Source organism: Euwallacea similis, chromosome 20, assembly GCF_039881205.1.
Source record: "Euwallacea similis isolate ESF13 chromosome 20, ESF131.1, whole genome shotgun sequence".
NCBI classification, from domain to species: domain Eukaryota; kingdom Metazoa; phylum Arthropoda; class Insecta; order Coleoptera; family Curculionidae; genus Euwallacea; species Euwallacea similis.
In genome coordinates this window covers 1,382,532-1,403,769 of record NC_089628.1, presented here as the reverse complement: position 1 = coordinate 1,403,769, position 21,238 = coordinate 1,382,532, and the positions used below count along the sequence as shown (strand labels likewise).

Sequence of the window (21,238 nt, the reverse complement as noted above, 5' to 3'; positions counted from 1 at the left end):
CTGGAAAAAGAACATTAAATGGAAATCACATGCAGGCATTAATTTTGTGGATTCACCCAAAATGTTTCCATCTGCTGGAAATTCACTCAGAATTACCACGGTAATTTATTACGAGTAACCATGACATTGTTTCTGTGGATATCCTGGATGAATTTCTGTCTTACCTCCGATTTTCATTTTATTTTATTAGAAAAAAATTCTGTGTTAAGTGGTAAACCACAAATAACATGTTTACTTGCTGCTCTTACATTCAAATGCATTTTTATTTTAGTAATTGTTTTATACATACATATCATTTTATATCCAACAATCTATATTACTTTATATCCTTAATAAAGTCCTCCTGGATAGGCATGACTTGTAGCACCATCCATTTCACCAGCAAGTTGATTGGTAGATAAGAGGTGGTGACCAGTTCCACCTATTGTGGCTCCACAAAAGCATTTGCTAATCTCCATTGCCCCCCCGCATTCTCCTATAGCGTAGGGATGACCGTTCGGACATTTAAACCAATGCCCTTTGGATAAGCCTATAGCCTTAACGATGTCCATCCTCTCTTTATCATTGATCACAAAACCAACGCTTGTTTTGGGTGCAAGACTTTGCAAGTTCTTTTTAATGGTTTCATCCAATAAATCAGAATATCGCCTGGGAGCGAATAACTCTTGTTGGATATTGTGTTTTTGTTGCATCCTTTCAGGGGTTAAGTAAAATCTGATTGTAGCGTATTGCTTTAAGTTGGTAGGCTGAATTATCATTTTTATGCGTTCAAACTGGACTATTCTGTGCAGCCTTTTAATTTCCATTTGTAAATCTTCGATCTCCTGGTCGGTAATATGATCATCACTCTGCAATAAAACTTTAAGCAAGGACTGGAGCTGCAATTTTGAGTCGTTGCCTGGTTTTGATGTATTCAAAACTGGACTTGTATTATCCTTGAAGCATCGAATTATATATGAAAGTAATTGTATTTTGGACTGAATGGCATTTAACTCCATTTTATTAACAAGCTGGGCACGCTTGTTTCTAACTGGTTGTAGACGAGTTTCCAACATTTGTAAAACGTTTTTTAATTCCGGACAAGCTGGTATAAAAATTACTTTTATTTGTCAAATTTTCTGTTTTGGTGGTATTTGACTTTAAAGACCATCAAAGTACTTACCGTATTCCAATTCTCTCTGTCTTCCAAGAATGCTCCTTTCCGATTGCGTAAGCAAATGACAATCTTCAAGTTCATCATTCAGTAATAACACCTCTCTCTCAAGCCTTTTTCTCAACTCATAGTTTTCACGTTCGTTTCCATGGGACTCCTTTTTGGCATTCATAACATCTTGACAAGCTCGTTTGACGTACTCGCTGTATCGTTGCGTCAACGTAATAACTTGTGTACATCTAAAATATAGGTAAACAAATGCAATTACAGCTCTTCACAAGTTTAATTCTAGGCTAACTCTTACCTGGGACACGTTTTAAATTGAATTCTATCATCATTTTGCTCTAGCCAAATCTCTAAACCGCTGTGTTCTAACACGTGTTTGCAGTCTACAAGAAGCACGAAAATTGCATCTTCCTCGTCTTCAGTACCAAAAAATGTTTCGGTTAATTCATCTTTGTCACATTCTCTACACAAATGTGGGCATGGTTCACCGCAAAAACCTACGCAGAAATGTCCACACTTTAAGCGTTTTTTGCACCTGTTAAACACATTTTTTAGAAGGAAAATTCTGGGCATTCTGGATTTAAAAAGCGCACCGTTCTGTACAAGGTTTCACATTGCAAATATTTCCGCAAGTCTTCGTGCACTTTCTGTGTTCACATTCCCTAGGACATGGAGCGTTACAAGGAGTGCACGGGGCGCCGCAGTTTTTGGTACACCTGGAGTGTGGACACCGCATTTCGCACTTCCTGGTACAAGGTTTGCAGGCCTCGCGACAAGGAATAGTGCACTCATGGTTACACACTAGGGGAACACCACACTTTTCGGTGCATCGCTTGTGAATCCTGCCCTGCATACATTCCCCGCATGTGCCCTTGCATGGATGTTTACACTTTAATTTAGTAGAACAAGGTTCAGTGCAGGCTTTGAGCAATGTGTCTTCGGCGGCTAGAAGATGTTTAGATACATCAAAATAAGCAAACAGGACTGATACTCTTACCATTGTTTTTCAAATAACAAGGAATCTTTTTAACAAAATGTCCACAAATACTGAGTATATTGCAGTCAACGATAGCCCTGCATGTCGTAGTGCATGGGTCCCTGCAGGCATTCCGACATTCATGCCCGCAAGGCAGCAATCTTGGGCAACGTTTTGATTTGCAGTGCGCGCGCACAGCTGCTTCAGTGCACTTGACTTTAACGCTGTGCTGACACTCGTCAATTACTTTTTCAACCTGAAATAGATACGTCTTTTCTTTGATAATTACTAAAAAAGAAATGTGCAAACCCTTTTTTCGCATAGGCAAATCGAGGAACACTTGCCTGTACAGGCATGTCCACATGGCAGTATCAGTTTACAGGGCTTTTCGCACTGCACGCTTTCCACATCAGCAAAACAAGGCACTTGAAAGACGTGACCACAAGAGCGGTATTTTTTTACTGGTACCTTGCATTCTTCGCATTCTTCACAACACAATTTAGTACAAATATGAGGATCGTCTGTTTGGCAACATCCCACCCTTGGTTTTGCACAAGGCTCCATACATTTGTACTAAATAGAGACAATTGAGGATTTGATTATCTTATCGCTGTGCAACGTAATTATAAAGAGGTTCACCGACTGTTATTCTCCATGAAGTTAACCTAATGTGAAATTTTCACGTAACATTTATTGTTTTTTTGCGTGTACAAAATTTGACAATAAAATTATAAAACTGTGTTCTATTTGTAATGTTTTTACAGCACTAATATCTGTTAAGGCAACTTCGAAGTATGAACGTTTAAAAATGCTTAAAAAATTAAGACCAACGATCTTGGGTTCCATCATTTATGGGAAAAACATTGTACAAACCTCTAAATGGTCCGGGTCCCTCTGCACATGGCATTTCTGTTTGCACGGATGTCCACACGGCTCTACACGTGCATCACACGGAAATGGACATGTAAACTGAATGAGATCCATTGAACATGGTTTATTCGTCTCGTGACCGCAAGGCAATTTAGTGAAAACGTCTTTTAAACAGTTGTACGTGTATGGATTAATAGAACAGGCGATCTTAACCGTGTGTCCGCACCCATCTAATACTCTGGGGACTATGTACATGCAACGTCCGCACGCATCATAACACTGCTTCTTGCATAGATGAGACGGCGTGTTACACAGGTTCCTCAATTTAAAAGACGAATGAAAACTTTCATAAGCTGCAGTTTCCTTTACTCACCTGCCACATGTCTCTAAACACCTATAGGTACTGTGGTCTCTATCCTGTATGTGACATAACCGTTTACAGGTGTGCCCGCATCCCAGGGCAGCTTCGCAGAGCAAGTCGCAACCCCCCTCGCTCAATTTGTAGAAATCGCTAGCTCTGGACACTTCTGTGTATTTGTAGTGGTGCACTTGACAACGTAATGTTAATTTACTTCCGATCGCATCTTGCTTTTTTAATACCTCGTTGATTTTTTGCCATATCTATGGAGGAAGGTATTAGGGCTTTTTACTTTTTGTCTTATTGCTTTTTGGCAGTGTCAGTCAGCACTTGAAAACTTAGCATTTTACCTGATTTTCGCTATTGGATGCCAACAAAAGAGACATATTTCCCATTACGTACATGCCATTCCTAGCCCTGGACAGAGCTACGCATACTCTGTTTTGTATACGTAGAAAGCCGGCTTTGTTTTCTTTGTTGCCTCTGACTAAGGACAAAAGAATGATGTCACATTCTTCACCTAAAAACACAATAAATCATTAGCTAATTTTTGTAAAAAAAAAACAAGTAGTTTGGACCTTGATAGTTGTCTAAAACTGCTATTCTAACATCCCTCAGCAAAAGCTTGTTCTGAATCTCGTTTCTTTCGCTGAGCATTTCGTAAAATTGCGCTAGATACGAACTCAAAATGGTTATTTGTTGCGGCTTGTAACCGTTCAGAATCAGATGCCTTGCCAAAGCAATCAAGAACTTGGCTTCGTGTACATTTTTTTTGCCTTCATCTTGACAAATCTCTTCCGGCTCTTGATGATCAATGAAATAGAGACATTTATCCATTCCTGCAGAGAGTCAAAGTGAAAATTTTAATTGCCACACCTTTCATAATTTATCGTAATCCATTACCAAATATACGCGGTCTGTGCAAAGTGCTTTCGTGGTCTTTTAAATTGGGATAAATGTGAGGTTTGACCAGTTGTGATATTTCAGGACGCATACGGTGTTGGACGTCGAGAGTGTGGCATTGGATGTTGTTTTTCACCATTCTTTCAAATAAGCTCACACCTGGAAAAAGAAAATGTTTTCTCTTTAGTAGCCCCGTTTTTTACTCTTGTCTCCTAAGTAAAGACCTATAAGATTGCAACATGTTTGACAGAACAAGGATAAATGCAAAAACAACCTTTGTTGTCTAGGCAAATTCGGTTTTAAGCTGCGAGCCCGACGATTCATCAGCGACAACCCTTGAAATGTTCTTTTTTTGTGTTGAATCCCACAGAACAAAAACATGGAATATGAAAAAAATATATGTACATATGGGTTGTTACAGGTGTTTTCCAAGCTTTTGCTAGTAAAAACCACGATGTTTCGAGCGAAAAACTTCACAGATACGGTATTAGGCGAAATGCTTTGAATTTAATCAACTCATATAAGGCTGTCCCGGGTAAAAATGCACTTTATAGGGATCTTGTAAACCGCAAGTAATAGGGAGGTAGTTAAATTAGAGAAAAGTTGCGCCTTTCTATGTTCTGCAAAAATAATGTCTTTAAATTTGAAAAATTCCGAATAGGTCCGAAGTTATTTAAAAAAAAAACTGATTTTTCGCGATTCATTTTTTACTGTTTTCTGATTTTGTTCCAATAGATATTTAAAAAATATATGACATTTTCATTGTCGCTTTTTCTCTTCTACAAGATAGTGTTTTTAGGTTTTAGATCCGACGTTTCGTTTCTTCGAAACCATCATCAACTTTGTTTTTTTAAATAGTTAACAAATTTTATTTTATGCTCAGTAAATTCCACTTCTTTTCTGAATCCAACGATTTATCACAGTTACGATTTATTAAATGGTTTAGTCTAAAAAATTCATTCTTTGTTGACCAATTAACAAAACAATGTTGATGATGGTTTCGAAGAAACGAAATGTCAAATCGAAAATCTAAAAATACCATCTTGTAGAGGAGAAAAAGTGGCAATAAAAATGTCGAATTTATTTCAAAATATATATTGAAATAGAATCAGAAAATGGTAAAAAATGAATCGCGAAAAAACAGAAAAATCATTGTAGATTGATGGAATTTTTCTTAAAAATTTGTAAGTCTGTTGCATAAGGAATACATCAACATATATTGATCTATATTTCTAACTTTGAGACTGCCAGGTAACACCAGATTCGACTATATTTTAAGCACACTTACCAAGTTTATATTTAGTCTCTATCCGATAATCAGCAGTTCCGGGCTTCAGTTGCAGATGGTCACCGATTAGAATAAGGTGTTGACAATTAGTGGTCAAAGCCGCCACGATATGGGATTCCAAGACCTCGGCAGCTTCTTCGACAATCACAATGGGACTCCTAAGAGCCTGCATATAAGATATCAACTTCATCTTATACCTGCGACTGTTACAACAAATTTCAAGATAGAGCGGAATTTATTAGCAGGAGTGAAAAAAATTATTAGCTTATATTCTACTTTGTGAAAAAACATTTACAGGGTGGTCCAATTGCTATGGGTCACTATTGCTATTTTCTAAACCGTAAACGGTACAAGTTCGATTAAATTAGACAAAAGTTGTCTAATTTGATGACAAGATCTCAATGCGCTGTTGTCAAAATTTGTTCGGTTTCGGAAGTATGGGGAAGAAACGAAGTTTTGCCAAAACGTTTTTCTTTGTAAATAAACTGAAAACTAAGGGTTTTCGAAAAGAGTTTTTCTTACAAAATTTTATTGGTTTTTAAAGCTCTATACACTAATGTTAAGTTTTAAAAAATAAAGCTTTTAGTTTCTGAGATATCGACACAAATTTCTATTTTTTTATATACGGACCTGGATTAAATTTAACAATGACCTGAATCATAAATTTAATTTCTTATTTCAAGAACGGTACTTAATTTATTTTGTTCTACATTAGAGCTTTAGGGTTAGATCAAAATAAAATTGATAGCTTCCAAAAGACAAATATAAATGTATAAAAAAACAAAACACGTTTTCGGCAAAATTTCGTTTTTTTTTCCAATACTTCTGAAACCGAACAAATTTTGACAACAATGCCTCGAGATCTTAACTTGTCATCAAATTTCACAACTTTTGTCTAATTTAATCGAACTTATACCGTTTACGGTTTAGAAGATAACAATTGTGGTCCATAGCAATTGGACCGCCCTATAGACCTGCAGGGAGGATCGTAACCGGGCCGCTCCAGTTGTAGTCATTCCCACCACATGATGATCCATCATAATTTGCGTATCTTCCATTTCGCGCATTTCATGGTACACGCTAAACAACTGGCGAAATTGTAGGCTGCTTTCTTGGTGTTGTTGTCTAAAAATTTAGGTCTTCAGTATCGATGGGCTCGGTTCGAAAATGGTACCTTAAATCCTGTGCGTACAGTTGCGTCCATTGAAAATACAGTTGCCATCGATCTGCATGAGACATATTAAACGGGTGTACCAGATCGATATATGTAGGTTTCCCTCGGTTCTCGATATCTCGATACAGCAGCAACTGACGCTAAAAGCGATAAATAAGCAAGATATTATTTTTGAGAACAAGGAACAGAGATACTATACAGGGTGATTCAAAACTCGACCGACAAATTCCAGCAGATTATTCCTCGTGAAGAAAGAAGACAACAGTTTCTTTGACATTTTTCCAGATTTGGTATTCCAACAAAAATACAGCTTTTTAAAGTTTGTTACCTTTGACTAGTTTTTTGTGATTTCCTCGTTAAGAGTTCATAATTTTTTCCTGAAAATTTGTATGGTTCACAACCATTTGATTCTCTATTAAATTTGTTTTATCAATTTCTAGAAATTTATTTAGAACCGTGTAAAACAGCTGGCACTCTTAAGGCTTTCGATGAAAACTTTCCTGCCAGCTTTGAGGTGATTTTATCTCAAAATTAGAATTCTTTTACCTTTCTAATAAAACAAAGTTCTCTTTATCAATTAGACAGTTGTGAACACGCTTGATCAAAGATTGCCGAACTCTTTCAAAAATTCCAAGAGTTTCTCTTATTGTTCCAAAGTCTGTCTAAACGCAAATGGGGGCTACTTTGAACATCTTTTGTAATGTAACAACTTTTCCTCAATTAAATTGATTTTCTACATAAAGTAATTTTTTTTCGAAAACATTGCATTTTTTAGCAATTGACAAAGAGAACCTTTTTTTTTATTAAAAAGGTACAAGGACTCTAGTTTCGAAATAAAATCACCTTAAAATTGGCAGAAAAAAGTTTCCATCTTAAAGGCACCAATTGTTTCACATGGTTCCAAATTAATTTCTAGAAATTGATAAAACAGGTTTAACAGAGCATCAAATGGTTGTGAACCATACAAATTTTCTGGAGAAAATGATGAACTCTTATCGAGGAAACCACAAAAAACTAGTCAAAAGTAACAAACTTTGAAAGGCTGTATTTTTGTTGCAATGCCAAATCTGAAAAAATGTCAAAGGAACTATTGTCTTCTTTCTTCACGAGGAATAATCTGCTGGAATTTATTGGTCGAGTTTTGAATCACCCTGTATAAATATTCATAAAAAAATCCACAAACTCACTCTCAAATATCTTAAATTCGTCTCAGTTTCCCAAATTTCCGCTTCCAGAGTTTCGTAACGAACCGTTATATTAAAATTTTGCTGATTTTCTGGGTTCTCTAATTCACGTTTCAGTAAATTCAACTCTTTCCTTAAATTCTGTAAATGATCCCGTATATTTCTCACAGATAAAAGAAATGTGCCGTGGTTTCCCGGCGTTAATCCGCCGAAAATTTCTTCATTTAGATCCTCATTCCTTTGTTCATTTAATTCAGGATTATCTGCTAAATTTTCAGCTACAGGCGCGATTGGTTCTGGTTCTTCAGCGTAATCTTCGTTTTGATTCCAATGCTCATTCTGTTTTCCTTCCAATAACCAGTGGATGATATCTTTTTTTGAAGCTTGGTCAAACCATGAGTTCCCATATTTGTCTACCAGTGGGGCGAAACAGGAAAAATCAAGTACATGATTGCAGCTTTCAATAAGTCCAAGCATTTCAGTTATATCGTGTTGACGTTGAATGCACGCTTTAACCTGTCGACCTGTTTGGTATGTCGTATGGTGGTCGTGCTCACGCCTCTTTGCATTCAAGTTGTAACCCTTAAGAGCGTCATTTTTAGACTGTCCCCCAACCCGAACCACATGTTTAGTGATTAAAAGTACTCCTTCTAGGAACTGGTCAAGGGCGTGGTTAGTAAAACAGATGACCAACATTGGAGATTTCTCCCACCATATACCCTTATTGTTTAAAAGAGTGTGAGCAATTTTTAAACCTAAAATACTCGTTATTGAAGATTTTGGATTGAAGCTTTTGTCAAATGAAACGCTTCATTCAAATTTTTAGTGGCGTATTTAGACTGAACATTTTGATTAATCTGCCTCTTTTAAATGTTCATTTTCTGTTTATTAGTCTAAGTGGTGTTTATTAGTGTTTAATTTTTTTTTGTTTCTGAAGTTGACCTGTTATTCAAGCATAAATAACCAAGTGTTATATATGCTTACTGGACAAAAGTCAGGCATCTTATGTTGTCTCGCTTTCAAATTGCGACCGACATGAGACTTTGGAATCACCAGAAAAATTTTGAACCGTTTCAGTTAGTCAAAAATGTAGAAAGGAACTAAAGAGACTTACCCAAGAACGTCTTTCCAGTACCAGGAGGTCCTTGAATAATGGAGAATTCAGTTGACAAAGCGGCTTTATAGGCGTTCATTTGGGATTCGTTAAGATTTAAATTTAAATTTGCAGGGAAACGTAAGGGCTCGAACATGCTATTTTCGAAAATGTAACTAATAGGCACTAGTCGGTTGATTAAATAATGAGGAGGAAAGGAGTTGGTTTCCACTCTAATAATATATTTTTCCATCGGGAAGTTATTTGCGTTTAGTTGCTGGAGAACTCGGAGTACTTGGTAATAGGGCTCGAAGTAAACGCTCGACTCCACCATGATGTAGTCGGTATTGAAATTAACCTTGAAACAAGAAAATGTTTAAAATAAATAATAAAATTTAAAAAAGTTCCTATAAATTTGTGTTGAAGTTACTTTTTTCAATTTTAACTCGAAGAATATCTTTAACTTGCGCTTTATGTCTAGGAAACACCAATTATACATACAATATTCCGTGTACACAGAGTTACCGTAGATTTCTGAGATCAAAATATGACGATTTAATCACATATACCTCAATCCAAAAGTTTATGATTACAGAGCTACAGAGTGTCCAAGTTTAATTTTGAAAATCAATTTTTAGTCATAATTATTACACCCAACGGGAAAATGTCTTGACATTTTTTTAAACTCTATCTCTGTGCACATGGAATATTGGGACACCCTGTATAATCCGTTAAATAGAGTCTCTAAAACTATCAATATTGATATCTCTAAGTTTTCGAGTTTTTGGAAAAACGTGCGTTATTTGTAGTTTTAACAAAAAAAGGCCAACTATCCTACTCACCTCAACATTGTCTTGAAAACCGATAACAACTTCCCCCTCGTTAAGCATTTTCACGTCCCTGTCTACGATTTTTCCAAACAGCACAGTTTCAAATGTGTCCATTGTCAAGCAAATGAGAGAACCAAATAAAAATCGCTTTGATTTCTCGTAGTTAATATTTCGTTTTTTGCGGCCAGTATCGAACTTAACTTTGTAACAGTTGCATTCGTTAATGGTTTCGACGGTGAGGAATCTAACATGCTGATAAATTCTCACGTCTTCTACTCTTTTTTGATCCTTTTTAGGTTTGGCTTGGTTGGACAAATAGGTGGTTATACCTCGACGTAGAGGAGCCACGAAATCTTCTCTTAGAAGTCTACCAAACAAACAATTAGTCAGAATTAGACGATAGAATGGTACCATTCTAAATGATCTTAAATCCGACGTATACAGGGCGTTATATAAAACAAGGAAGATACTGTTCTAGAGGATTTTACAGCTCATTTCCAATAAAAAAAAATGTCACATAGATAAGAAAATTGTTTTTCTGAAACGGTCTAACAATGCGGCACCATGCAGCTGAAAATTTACTGAGTGACGGTGGTTCATGGGTCAGTCCCCCATATATTTTTCCGGACGTGCTGTCACTCAAAACTACTGTGATCACTTACTAAGAAGTCGTAAGGGGTATATTCTCATTATCTTATATGTCTTCTCACGAGTAGTATTCACACCAAATTTGAACTAAGTATCTTACAGACTCTGGGAGCTGTAGAGAAAAAATCGTGAAGCAATTGCCAATTTTAACACTCTGAATTTCGTTAATGAACCATTTACTGGTCTATGTCGATAACATTTTTTTAATTGGAAATGAGCTCTACAATCAGCTCCTAGAGCTACGTTCCACCTGGGCATAGAACACAGCGATAAATCCCCAACGTTGGAAGCAAATAGTCATAGAATCGTATCGTGATCTCTGGGCAATTACCTGAATTGGATATCCAGATACTGATCGACACTGTTGTAGGCCTTGTCAATAATGTTTTCTCTCAAAAAAGGGGACTCGGGTGTGACCACTTCCTGGATACTAGGAATGATGTTAATATCTCGATAATTATTTGGCGGTTCCGGTTCCGGTTCCAGTTCCTTGCTCACAGCCTCGGCTTGCTCCTTCTTGTGTGACAAATCATCTATGGTTTTCTCCACAACAGAAAGTAAATCTTTGGTTCGATTTTTGATCTCGTCGGAAATATAAACACGATGGCGCTTTTCAATGGGGTCGAAGCATATAGAAATTATTTTCAACAAATCTTGAATGGCATTGCAGTGGCTGGGAATCGTTTCCTGCACCTTCTTTGAGAAGGTCAGTAGGCCGTCCCAAAACTCGTCTGGTTTATCCCACAAATAACCATTGTTTCTTTTATCTGCCTCATTCTTGAAGAATACATTAGAGGGTTAACCGATGCAGACTAGTAACCTTACCTGAGTCATAAGTCCTGTAACATATACCGTCAACTTTTCCATGAATCTGCTCTGCAAAACAGTAGTCATGAGCGCGATTTGGTTTTGTAAGAAAGTGCATTCGCTTATGCGCTTCATGAGTTTGACCAACATGACGATTAAATCGTTGCTGAGATTTTTCGAATCCAGTAGTTTGGAAAATCCGTTGTTCGGATTGGAGAGTTCCAAGATGATATGTTGTGTGTCTACGGTTTCTGTTAGTTTTTTAATGTAAATAAAGCTCATTGTTCTTTCGGGTTTGGGTCGTGAAGAGTACGAAAAGCCTCTCGGTCGATTAGGAACGTCCCTCTGGGCATTGCCAGGGCGAAACCCTGAGCCTCTGCGATAGCCGAAGTTGCGGCCACCTAAAGACGATGCCTCTTTAATTAACCAAATGTGAACAATTAGAATTTTTTCAAAATGAATTGCAAAGCCCAGGAAATAGGCACGATAAATCTTAACATTTTTTAATAAAGGGAATTATCAATTTAGACTTTATTTTTGTGTATATTTATAGCATAAAGGAAATAAGTCGAAGACGATAAAATTTTATCTTTCCACAAAAAACATCAATGCTTCAACTATATTTTAGTATTTTTGAAGAACGATAACCAAATACTATCAGATATGCGTACAGATCCATGAATCTTACAAACGGTTGCCCTTCGGAGCAACAAATTTAGTTTTTCGGAATTGCGACTATTTCGAATTACCAAAGCGGATCACTAATAGTTTTAAGTAGCAGAATTATCTAGTAACAATGATGATTTTGAGGAAGTGATTGCTAATCTGATAGCTAAATTTGGCCGTCTAAAGGGCAACATCGACCTGTGAAGTGCATGGATCTGCGAATCTTAAGCTTAATATGCGTTGTCGGAGTGCTCGCACGTATCACGTCTATATTTATCTGACATTATTATATAAATAAACAGTTTAAAGCTGATTTATACGGCAATTTTTGTCATAAGCGTCTGGTCATTTTAATATCAGAGTGTGTCCCGCTTTGAAATCTATAATAACCTCAAAAGTGTTTAATTGAGTATTGAGGAACTTATCAACATTAGCCTCAACCATGTCCACCATGATTTTAAACGCTCTTTTGAAAGATGATTCATACAAAATAATACGTAGATAATTGATACCTTTATAATTCATTTACCTAGCAACAATGACACCATTAATAAGTGTTTATTTTAGTTATTCAAATAATGTTCATTGTTCTTTATCTTATCAGCGTTTCTCAAATGGAAATAAAAATAGCAGTAGCAAATAAGGTTTTGTACTTCACAGAATTCATAATCTCTCTTTGATCATTACCTGTGTAATGTACCCTTAGGCTACGCCTATGAATGTTCATTACTTTGGTGGTATGTCCAGGATGGCCATATGTTGGGAACCCATTATTTTCCAATAAGGGTTACCCTTCATAAAAACTTTCACTTTTCCTCGTCAAGACAAAAGTCTAAAATATCCACATTTTGCTAAAATCTCACTATAGCTACAACACCCCCGTAAATCATCTTTTCTTACCATTATCTTGACGTTACGGGTTAAGGATTTAGAAAGTTACCATCTGTGGATTGTCTTGTTAATTGCCTAAAACCGGAGTACGCCTATGGGTACTGACCCCCAGATTTGGTACTCGACGCTCCCGGAATTTTGTCACTTCCCTCATTAACTCTTGGCTCTCTCTATTGAAATGTCAGTTTAATCCCGAGATCTTTAGTTTTGTAAAAGATTAAGAGTTGTGTGTGTCATAACGAGTGGAATAAAATCTACCAAAGTGTTCCCGAGTTTTGTTTCGCGAGTTCCATTACACCTGTAACTCTCAGAACCAGGGCGAACCCAGTTATTACAAGGGTGGCCAGCATGCCAGGCATAACTGTATTTAGTTTGTCGTTGACTGGGAACTATTACTTGAAGAAGCGCTTCTAGTAATGTAACAATATAGAGGGTGTTCCCACAAGATTGTGCCAAACTTAAGGAGGTTACATTTCGGTGAACAATTTCTCCATAGAGAGCTCTAGTCAAAAATTAGTCGTTTTAGTTCCAGAATTATATTTATTCAAAAACGTGGTGTTAGCTCGTTAAAACTAAGATACTTTGATATTTAATTCATTTTTATTAAGTACAACGTAAAAAAATTACGTTAAAAGTTGGCCTCGAGCCTGTGTTTACATAAACTTGTTCTCTGAAACATTGAACCATGCAGCTGTTGTAAGATGTGCGAATCTTTCAACATAAGAAGACAGGTCGGCCACCGCATAGGTCTGTAACGTAAATTAGACCGTTTTCACAGTTCAAATGCATTTTATGCAACAAATGCAATTTATCGGCAAGAAACGCATGAGAAACATTTAATTTGCTACGATTACAATTAAAATTGATTTTTAACAACATCGAGCTTAAGAATGCAAACGATAAACTTGTATCAGGAGACAAAAACGTGTTTATTTTTATTTTATTCACTTAAGTTGAACATCGAAGTCTTTTGAACAAAAATGATTCTGAAGCCAAAACGACCCATTTTTGACCAAGGGTTTCTTTGCAAAAATTGATTACCGGAATATTCACTGTAACTTCCTTAAGTGTGGCGCGACGTTTTTGACACACTGTGTATAGGGGTGTTGCATAATTCATTTACACAAATATTAAAAATTTACGTAATAAATCTTTAGTTTCACGTTGAAACATCTTGTTTAATCTTTTAAGCGTACACGGAAAAACCCACAGGAAAGGAGCATTCCGAGGGCGGTTCGTTCCTACCTCTAACGGTCTGAAACTTTCCAAAAAATGCTGTAAAAAAGTAGTTCTAGTTGTCGTCTATCGCTTTTAAAAATTAACAGATAACAAATGGGAAAAAGTTAATTAAAAAATTGCCAATTTAAAGTTTTGTCATAAAGACTCAGAACCTACATAAGGATTTCAAGATCTTTTCGTCAGTTCCTAATGTCCTTATCTAGAACACTACCTCATCACTGTCTATTTACAATTCTTAACGATTCACACCTGACTACAAAGTCTTACAGTGTAAATATTTAATTTGGCGACATTGTAAGGGGCGCTCTGCGCCTAATAGTAGTTTAGAAGTCAATTAGATGCCTATTATAAAAACATATTTTCTTCAATTGCTTATTTTCAACTGACTAGTCAATTGAGAAAGGTATGATTTAGTATACTATTTGAATATATGAGTAATATAAACACTTTAATTGCGGTGCTTACCACCATCGTCAAGAGCATTCTGGTTTCTCTCTCTGAAGTTAACCCATCTCCCTCTCATCGGCCTCATATTTCGGCTGTTCCTGGCACCACGAAAATGGTCCTGGGGATGCTGCCTCCATACGAACGGATATTCATCTGACATTACACGAAAACCTAAATATAAGGATTTATATACAGGGTGACCCATTTAAAGCTGTGATTGAAGAAATATATATTTTTTTACTAGATAGAAGGATTGTTATGAGTTTCAAACAGAATATGCGTTGCGAAACTTTTCTAGAAAAAAAAATCCTATAATTTCGACTACCTCAAAAATTGGACAAAAATCAAGGATAACTTTGCATCAAAACGTCTAATAAAAAAAATCATATAAAAGATATTGATTTTTTGAAGGTCTACAAGGATCTGTAAAAAAAAATACGGGATTGGCATTTGAAAAAAAGTTGCCCCTGAAAAGACCTTAAAATGTCGTTTTGGATAAAAGTCACTATTTTCATGACATGTCCCCCTCTTTACCGGACAACTTTTATTTGAAACCTTTTTCGTACAACGTCCCGTTTTTGAGTAATATTCAATCGCAGCTTGAAATGGGACACCCTGTATATTATTTTCTGAGCCTTGCTCTCTTTCTGGGGCCAATCCTTTTCCAAAACACTGCAAAGTGTGATGACTGACTGAAGATCTACACTTGAACCTCATTTTGTACCAAATCCGTGAGCCTATTTAGATGAGATTTTCCTTATTATTGGATAAGCCGTATGGGGTCGATGAAACATAAAAGTAGAAAGATGTGTAACCGTGGTTTTTGCATTTATAATTGAGTGTTCATTCCTTTAGAAAAATTCGCGCTAACTTCTTCTACTTTGATGTTCGACAAGGCAAACTTATCGATTATTTCATGGCATTGAAAATATCAAGGGCAATTTAATTATCTAGAGACATGTTCTTGTTGGCTTCTGCTACACTCTGGATACACGTATGGGCCCCCTTTGAGGTTAAGGGTTCGCGGTTTTTCCTGCATCTCACAGGGGGATGTGCACGAATTGCATTCGCAATGCAACTTACCAGCAGGTTATGTAAGAGATAGTTAATCTTTATGTAATATAGCAAGATTCACAATAGTGGAGAGCTCTCCTTATAATTTTGCACTGGTATTCTTGCAGGTTAAACTTATTGCCGATTTAGACTGTCGACATAAACGTACTCACCAAGCAAAAATTCAATTCTGCTGATTGCAAACAATCTACACGTTCATCTTGAACGCTAAGCAAACTGAAATAATTTATGACTATTAATAACCCGCTGATAAACTCGAGAAAGGTAATTTTGCGGCGGCCATTGGCATTACGCGCGCTTTTGGTGCATTCCACATCGAAGTTCCGTCCACGATTTTTACCATTATAATTCTACAAGCCAAGTAGTTCCCTCAGATGCTTAACAGCTAAGTTAAAAATGTTGTTAAAGAGTGTTACTTACTGTAATTATTATTACGCGATTAAACTGGATGCAATTAACTCATGAGGTGAAAATTTTCAAGAGCAATCTTCCTTCCAAATTAATTTGACTTAACTGAGTTGGTGGAACCACACCAACGCTAGATACGAAAGAAAAGTGCTAGAGAGGACTGACGTGGAGGAGGGAGAGAAAGAGAGGGACAGAGAGAGAGAGAGAGAGAAATATGAATCTTGCCCATTTGCGATAACTATTGGAACAAGGAATTTCTGTATTTTTTTATCAATTGCAACAAGTGCACGGCTATACAGGGTGTAACAAATATCATTGTACTTATGGGGATCTCGGAAATGGCAAGAGATACAAAGTCTGTTAAATGAAGGCGAAGTTGCATATTTTGGCGCTCAACAAAAATCAATTTGTGAATTTAAAAAAATTCGAATACCTTCAGAAATATCCGATGAAAATTTGGATTTTCGTTGAGATAAATGGGCACCTTGTTGAACATTTACTTTATTAAACTAAAAATGTATAATAAAATTAGTGGACTGAGTAATAAATAAATTAACAAAGTACGATTTGACATTTGTTAACTTGATAATTTCAATTCAAAGATCTTGAGAGGAAGAGGTTTTTTAACTTTTATTCATATAAAGTCCATTAAAATACAGGAATGTAATACATTACTAGAAAAGAAATTTCATATAGATTCCAATTTTGTATGATTGCACTAATAGAAAGTTAGACAAAAAGTCTTCTAGTAATGTTTCATTATCAGCTTTCTCTGAATAATGGTTTTCGAGTTTTTTGAAAAAAAACGAAAATCCATATTTTCGATTTTTATCGGATATTTCCGAAAGTAATCGGATTTTTTAAAATTCACAAATAAATTATTATCAAGTGCCATAATGCACAACTTTGTCTTCATTTAACCGACTTTGTATCTCTTACCATGTCCGAGATTCCCATACATAGACTCGAATTTGTTACACCCTGTGTACATACTTGAGTTATCTTACTCAGACATTAATTTATAATCAGGTTCTTCCTCTCTCTTCTTCCTATTTTCTCTTTTTTTATATCTCATCAACGGGAATATTTGATAGATTCTATAAATCGAGAAATAAACTTATAAAAACAACAAAATATAAGGCGAGCATAACATTGAAACGTTATCATATATACTTCAAGATCAAATTAAAAAAAAGTACACCCATGCGTCGGATTTTAGTTACGCTTTCAAATACACCAAAATTCGTTTAAACTAAGATAGATGTCACGCGAGTTAAATTAGCGAAAATTTGTGTTTTTGTCTGTACCTCAATGCATGAAACCAGTAATTTTTCTAAATACAGCTACTTTGCAATATGGGGAATAACAAAATATGTATATTTGTGAAGTTATTTAGGCAGTTTTTTGAGCACCAGGAATCAAATTTCACTATTCTGAACTTCACTTTTTTTAAAGGGGTATTTTCCGTACTTTTATCAAAAAAAATTATAGGACTCATAGCACCGGGACCCTGTGCAACGCAAAACTTTAGAGTGAACCATGTAGAATGGTCATAGCTTAAAATGAACACCTGCGAGTGGTGCTCGATTGCATATTGACGGGGCCAGGGCATGCTGACTTCGGAACGAGCCAATGAATCTAATGATCACCCGTTATGTTCTATAAAGTGCGCATAAACAAGGAGTCCAACGAAATAATTTTAAAAAATTAGAAAAAAAATAATGAATAAAGACGAATCATTTATTCACACATAAAGGGGGCATCTTATTATTAAATAAAAACGGAGGTAACAACATTTATAACTAATAATTACTATTACTCATTTAATAGTCTTTAACGGTTTGCGAACGTTTGAACTCATCTCCTTCTTCAAGTTCTCAAAATACTTCAAATCCTCCTTGCTTATCGACGGTTTCACGTTCTCAATAGCACTGATAAAATCTTGGTCGTCTACAATCACATCGTCATGATTGAAATCGTCCGGATTTCTTCCTTCTAAAACTCTTTTTTACAAGAAGACTAACTCAAACACTGTAATAATCAATAACCTTTCTTAATCGTCTCTATCAGTCTCTTTGCGGCAGAACACCAAGCATTCGAGCAAATCCCATAAAAATCGGCCCCGGTGATATTATTGGGGCTTTTTAGAACCATTTTTCTTAAATCCACCTTTTCTGATAACCTAAATCTACGACAAACCCTACAGAGTGATGAATGTACAGATACTATTTTAAATTACTTTCTAGTAAGGGCCTGTAAAACTGATACTTTTGATTCTAAGTCGGTGCAAGGCCCTACATACTGCAGTTTATCAAATCTTCCAGGCCTAAGTAGTGCTGGGTCTATTAAGTCAGGTCTATTTGTTGCTCCTTAAAAGAAGTATGTAAATTTAATAATTTTTGGAAGATGGTAAGTTTTACCTACCTATAATAAATACTTTCCCTCCATTATTTAACCCATCCATTTCAGCTAGAAGCTGCGATACCACCCTATCCATGACCCCACCAGAATCCCCTGATAAGCCCCTATTAGGTGCTAAAGAATCCAATTCATCAAAAAATATGATACAAGGAGATGCTTGGTGAGCCCTTTCAAACACTGTAAATCATTCTTCCAAGATAACAATACACATTTCGTATGCAAATATTATACCTTCTCTGACATTTTGCTCCGATTGCCCAACATACATATTAAGCAGTTCTGGACCTTTAACACTAAGAAAACATATGCCACATTCTGTGGCCACAGCTTTGGCTATTAATGTTTTTCCTGTCCCTGGGGGGCCAAATAAAAGTATGCCTGTAATCATTGATATGATTCCTCATTTTATATTAACTAAAAACTGGAACCCAACCTGATCGCGATAGTCCAGAGCTTTCAAACAATTTCGGATGCTTTAGAGGCAAATTGATCGTTTTTATGATTTCCTCCTTCACATCTGATAAACCTCCAACATCTGACCATTGAGTTTTTGGCACTTTTGGTGCGCCCAGGCTTTCATTGTAGTTTGATTGCATATGGTCTAAGAATTACAATATGTCTTCAGATTCCTTAAATGCCCACAAATCCTTGCCTACCTATGGCTTTCTCCATGTTTTGATCATTTAAACCAAATGCATCATCTCTTCTATTGATGTGAAAATCGTTCTCAGCGTAATATATTAAGGCCTTTAAGTCTTCAAAATAGAAACCGTTGGTTTTGTTTGCGACTGTTTTTAGATTTATGTGTTCATAATTAATGTCGTTTTTCTCCAAAAGCCATTTTAAAATTAGCTCCCTTTCGGTATTTGAAGGAGCGTTAATGTCGAATATTTCCAAGAATACACGCTTCAATTCTGCTGGGAGGTTCTTGGAGGTAGAGCAGCAGAAAAGGATGACTGGAAATTTTTTTTTTTCAAACAATTTGGTTAATTGTAGAGAAAAGGAATTTATAAGTCTTTCATCATATTGTTCTTCATTGTTTTTCCCAAAATTCTGAAATTTGTATGTGTTTTAAGTGAGAGGTGATAGTAATTTTTCCTAAGATTGCCACATTTACCTCAAATTGTAAAAGAGACAAAATACAGGGTGCAGCCACTTGAGTGTCAAGGACTAAATTATTTAGTTTTGACTCACTTTGGGCATAAATATTAGCACTTAAATCAGAATTGTTTATTCTGATATGGTGCATTCCCAGTTCTGAAGCAAGAGCACTAGTTAAATTGTCAAACCCACAACCTTGATTGCCTTGCAGAAGAAATGCTGAGTTCAGTTGTAATGGCTCTAGAATAAAAGAATTCAAACTAAAATATCCTCTTTTTCTTAGTTCTGCTTATACCTACTTGTTTCTAAAAATGGGTATATTGCAGCACGCAACATATCAAAATAACCCTGCAGCCCATAGGGACAAACTGGTACTTCACCAAATGTAGTACTACCATTTTCTGCAGCCCTAGTACCAACTACACTGATTTTAGGCAGAAAAATCTGCTCACTTGTAACATGTTTTATTGTTGTCTGTCCAAAAACACAAAAATGCTCATCTGTCACTGATTTGTCTTCTCTTAGAACCTTTGTGCATTTATAATAAAATTTTTCTATGGAGCCATTCTTGAAGTTCGAGTAAAAAATTGGCTTAATAAAGTTCTCAACATTTATACATACTATATCCCCAGCTTTTACTAGTTTGGGTAATTGGAAGTAGCCTTCCATGTGCTCCTTTCGACTGGTGATGGCATCACAACTTGAGAGTTGTGCTAAGTGGATTTCACTTGCAATACATGGCAATGTAGCACTTTTCGATAGTCTTAGGTCAGATTCCTTTTTTAAATGAAACAATAAGGTGGGTGATACATATAAAATGTTGTTGCTGCAAAGGCTGTGAGGTATAACAATTACTTTGCGGAATGTTTTTGACTCACTATGAATCAAATCAAGTATTCTATCGCTGGGATAAAGGTTACTTGGATTCACTAAAACACAGTTGTTGATGTCACAATTGCTTTTCGAGTATTGCTGTACATGTCTCCAGAGCACATTTTCTGGCATTGCTTTAGCAGAGTACCTCATATGCCGCTTCAGGACGGAGAAATACTTAAAGTACATGTAAATAACAAACCATATTGGATGGTATTTGGGGTAAATCGTTTTTAAGATGTAGAAAACCAGGTACTTTGGCGCCATTGCTTTGTCTTGCAGTAGAGCGGCATGGACGTGACAAAGGTTAATGGGGCACTGTAGATCCTACCGAGTCAGGCTGAAGTGTAACGCATAACAGACACATTAATTTTAATTATTCATAAGTGTTCAAATCGAGATAACTTCGGTGCAAAATAAAAATGTAAACAAATAACTCGAATAAAGTGTGTTTTGAAATCAAGGTGACATTCGGTGACATTACAACTGGGAGCATTGACAATTTCCGAGGCACTGGTTTTCCTTGTTCAACACGTTGAGTTAGAAAAGGACAATACGCTGTCAAGTCAATTGTGAAAGCGGGAAATTTAAATGTTAACAAATTTATGTGCTTTATTAATTTTTATTTCCAATTTGAGGACATCTTGCCGAGCTGTAAAAAACTGAAAGAGAAACAGAGGCGGACCACCCAAGGTGGTGGGGCAGTGATAGTCACCTGACCACTTATTTATTTTAAATTCAGTTAATATTATTTATTAACCTCCGTATAATTAAATTTAATAATAAAAGGCAGTACCGTTAGCAAAAGATTATTGAAAACTGTTGATT

General features: G+C 36.1%; 2 protein-coding genes across 6 annotated transcripts; both read right to left on the bottom strand.

Moving 5' to 3' along the window:
• Positions 1 to 246: 246 nt before the first annotated feature.
• LOC136415519 (NFX1-type zinc finger-containing protein 1-like) lies at positions 247 to 16,167 on the bottom strand. Of its 4 annotated transcripts, XM_066400112.1 has the most exons (22): positions 16,028 to 16,167; positions 14,552 to 14,704; positions 11,309 to 11,691; positions 10,815 to 11,260; positions 9,848 to 10,202; positions 9,027 to 9,363; positions 7,916 to 8,667; positions 6,729 to 6,868; positions 6,529 to 6,679; positions 5,555 to 5,720; positions 4,267 to 4,425; positions 3,942 to 4,202; positions 3,714 to 3,883; positions 3,379 to 3,626; positions 3,009 to 3,324; positions 2,445 to 2,708; positions 2,157 to 2,391; positions 1,753 to 2,104; positions 1,458 to 1,694; positions 1,163 to 1,392; positions 899 to 1,084; positions 717 to 848 (listed from the first exon to the last, which is right to left on the bottom strand). In XM_066400112.1, the coding sequence occupies exons 2-22, from the start codon at positions 14,691 to 14,693 to the stop codon at positions 844 to 846; spliced, it is 5,535 nt and encodes a 1,844-aa protein (XP_066256209.1). In that variant the 5' UTR covers positions 14,694 to 14,704; positions 16,028 to 16,167; the 3' UTR covers positions 717 to 843. The 4 variants fall into 4 exon arrangements, with proteins under 4 accessions (XP_066256206.1, XP_066256207.1, XP_066256208.1 ...); XM_066400109.1 differs by having other exon boundaries at positions 247 to 1,084; XM_066400110.1 differs by lacking the exon at positions 16,028 to 16,167 and adding an exon at positions 15,760 to 15,767 and having other exon boundaries at positions 247 to 1,084.
• A 1,609-nt stretch (positions 16,168 to 17,776) lies between these two features.
• On the bottom strand, positions 17,777 to 20,754 carry Pex6 (peroxin 6). Of its 2 annotated transcripts, none has more exons than XM_066400163.1 (9): positions 19,837 to 20,754; positions 19,554 to 19,777; positions 19,093 to 19,489; positions 18,870 to 19,037; positions 18,668 to 18,814; positions 18,440 to 18,613; positions 18,255 to 18,384; positions 18,064 to 18,203; positions 17,777 to 17,965 (listed from the first exon to the last, which is right to left on the bottom strand). In XM_066400163.1, the coding sequence occupies exons 1-9, from the start codon at positions 20,675 to 20,677 to the stop codon at positions 17,835 to 17,837; spliced, it is 2,352 nt and encodes a 783-aa protein (XP_066256260.1). In that variant the 5' UTR covers positions 20,678 to 20,754; the 3' UTR covers positions 17,777 to 17,834. The 2 variants fall into 2 exon arrangements, with proteins under 2 accessions (XP_066256260.1, XP_066256259.1); XM_066400162.1 differs by having other exon boundaries at positions 17,777 to 18,010; positions 19,837 to 20,753.
• Positions 20,755 to 21,238: the final 484 nt, after the last annotated feature.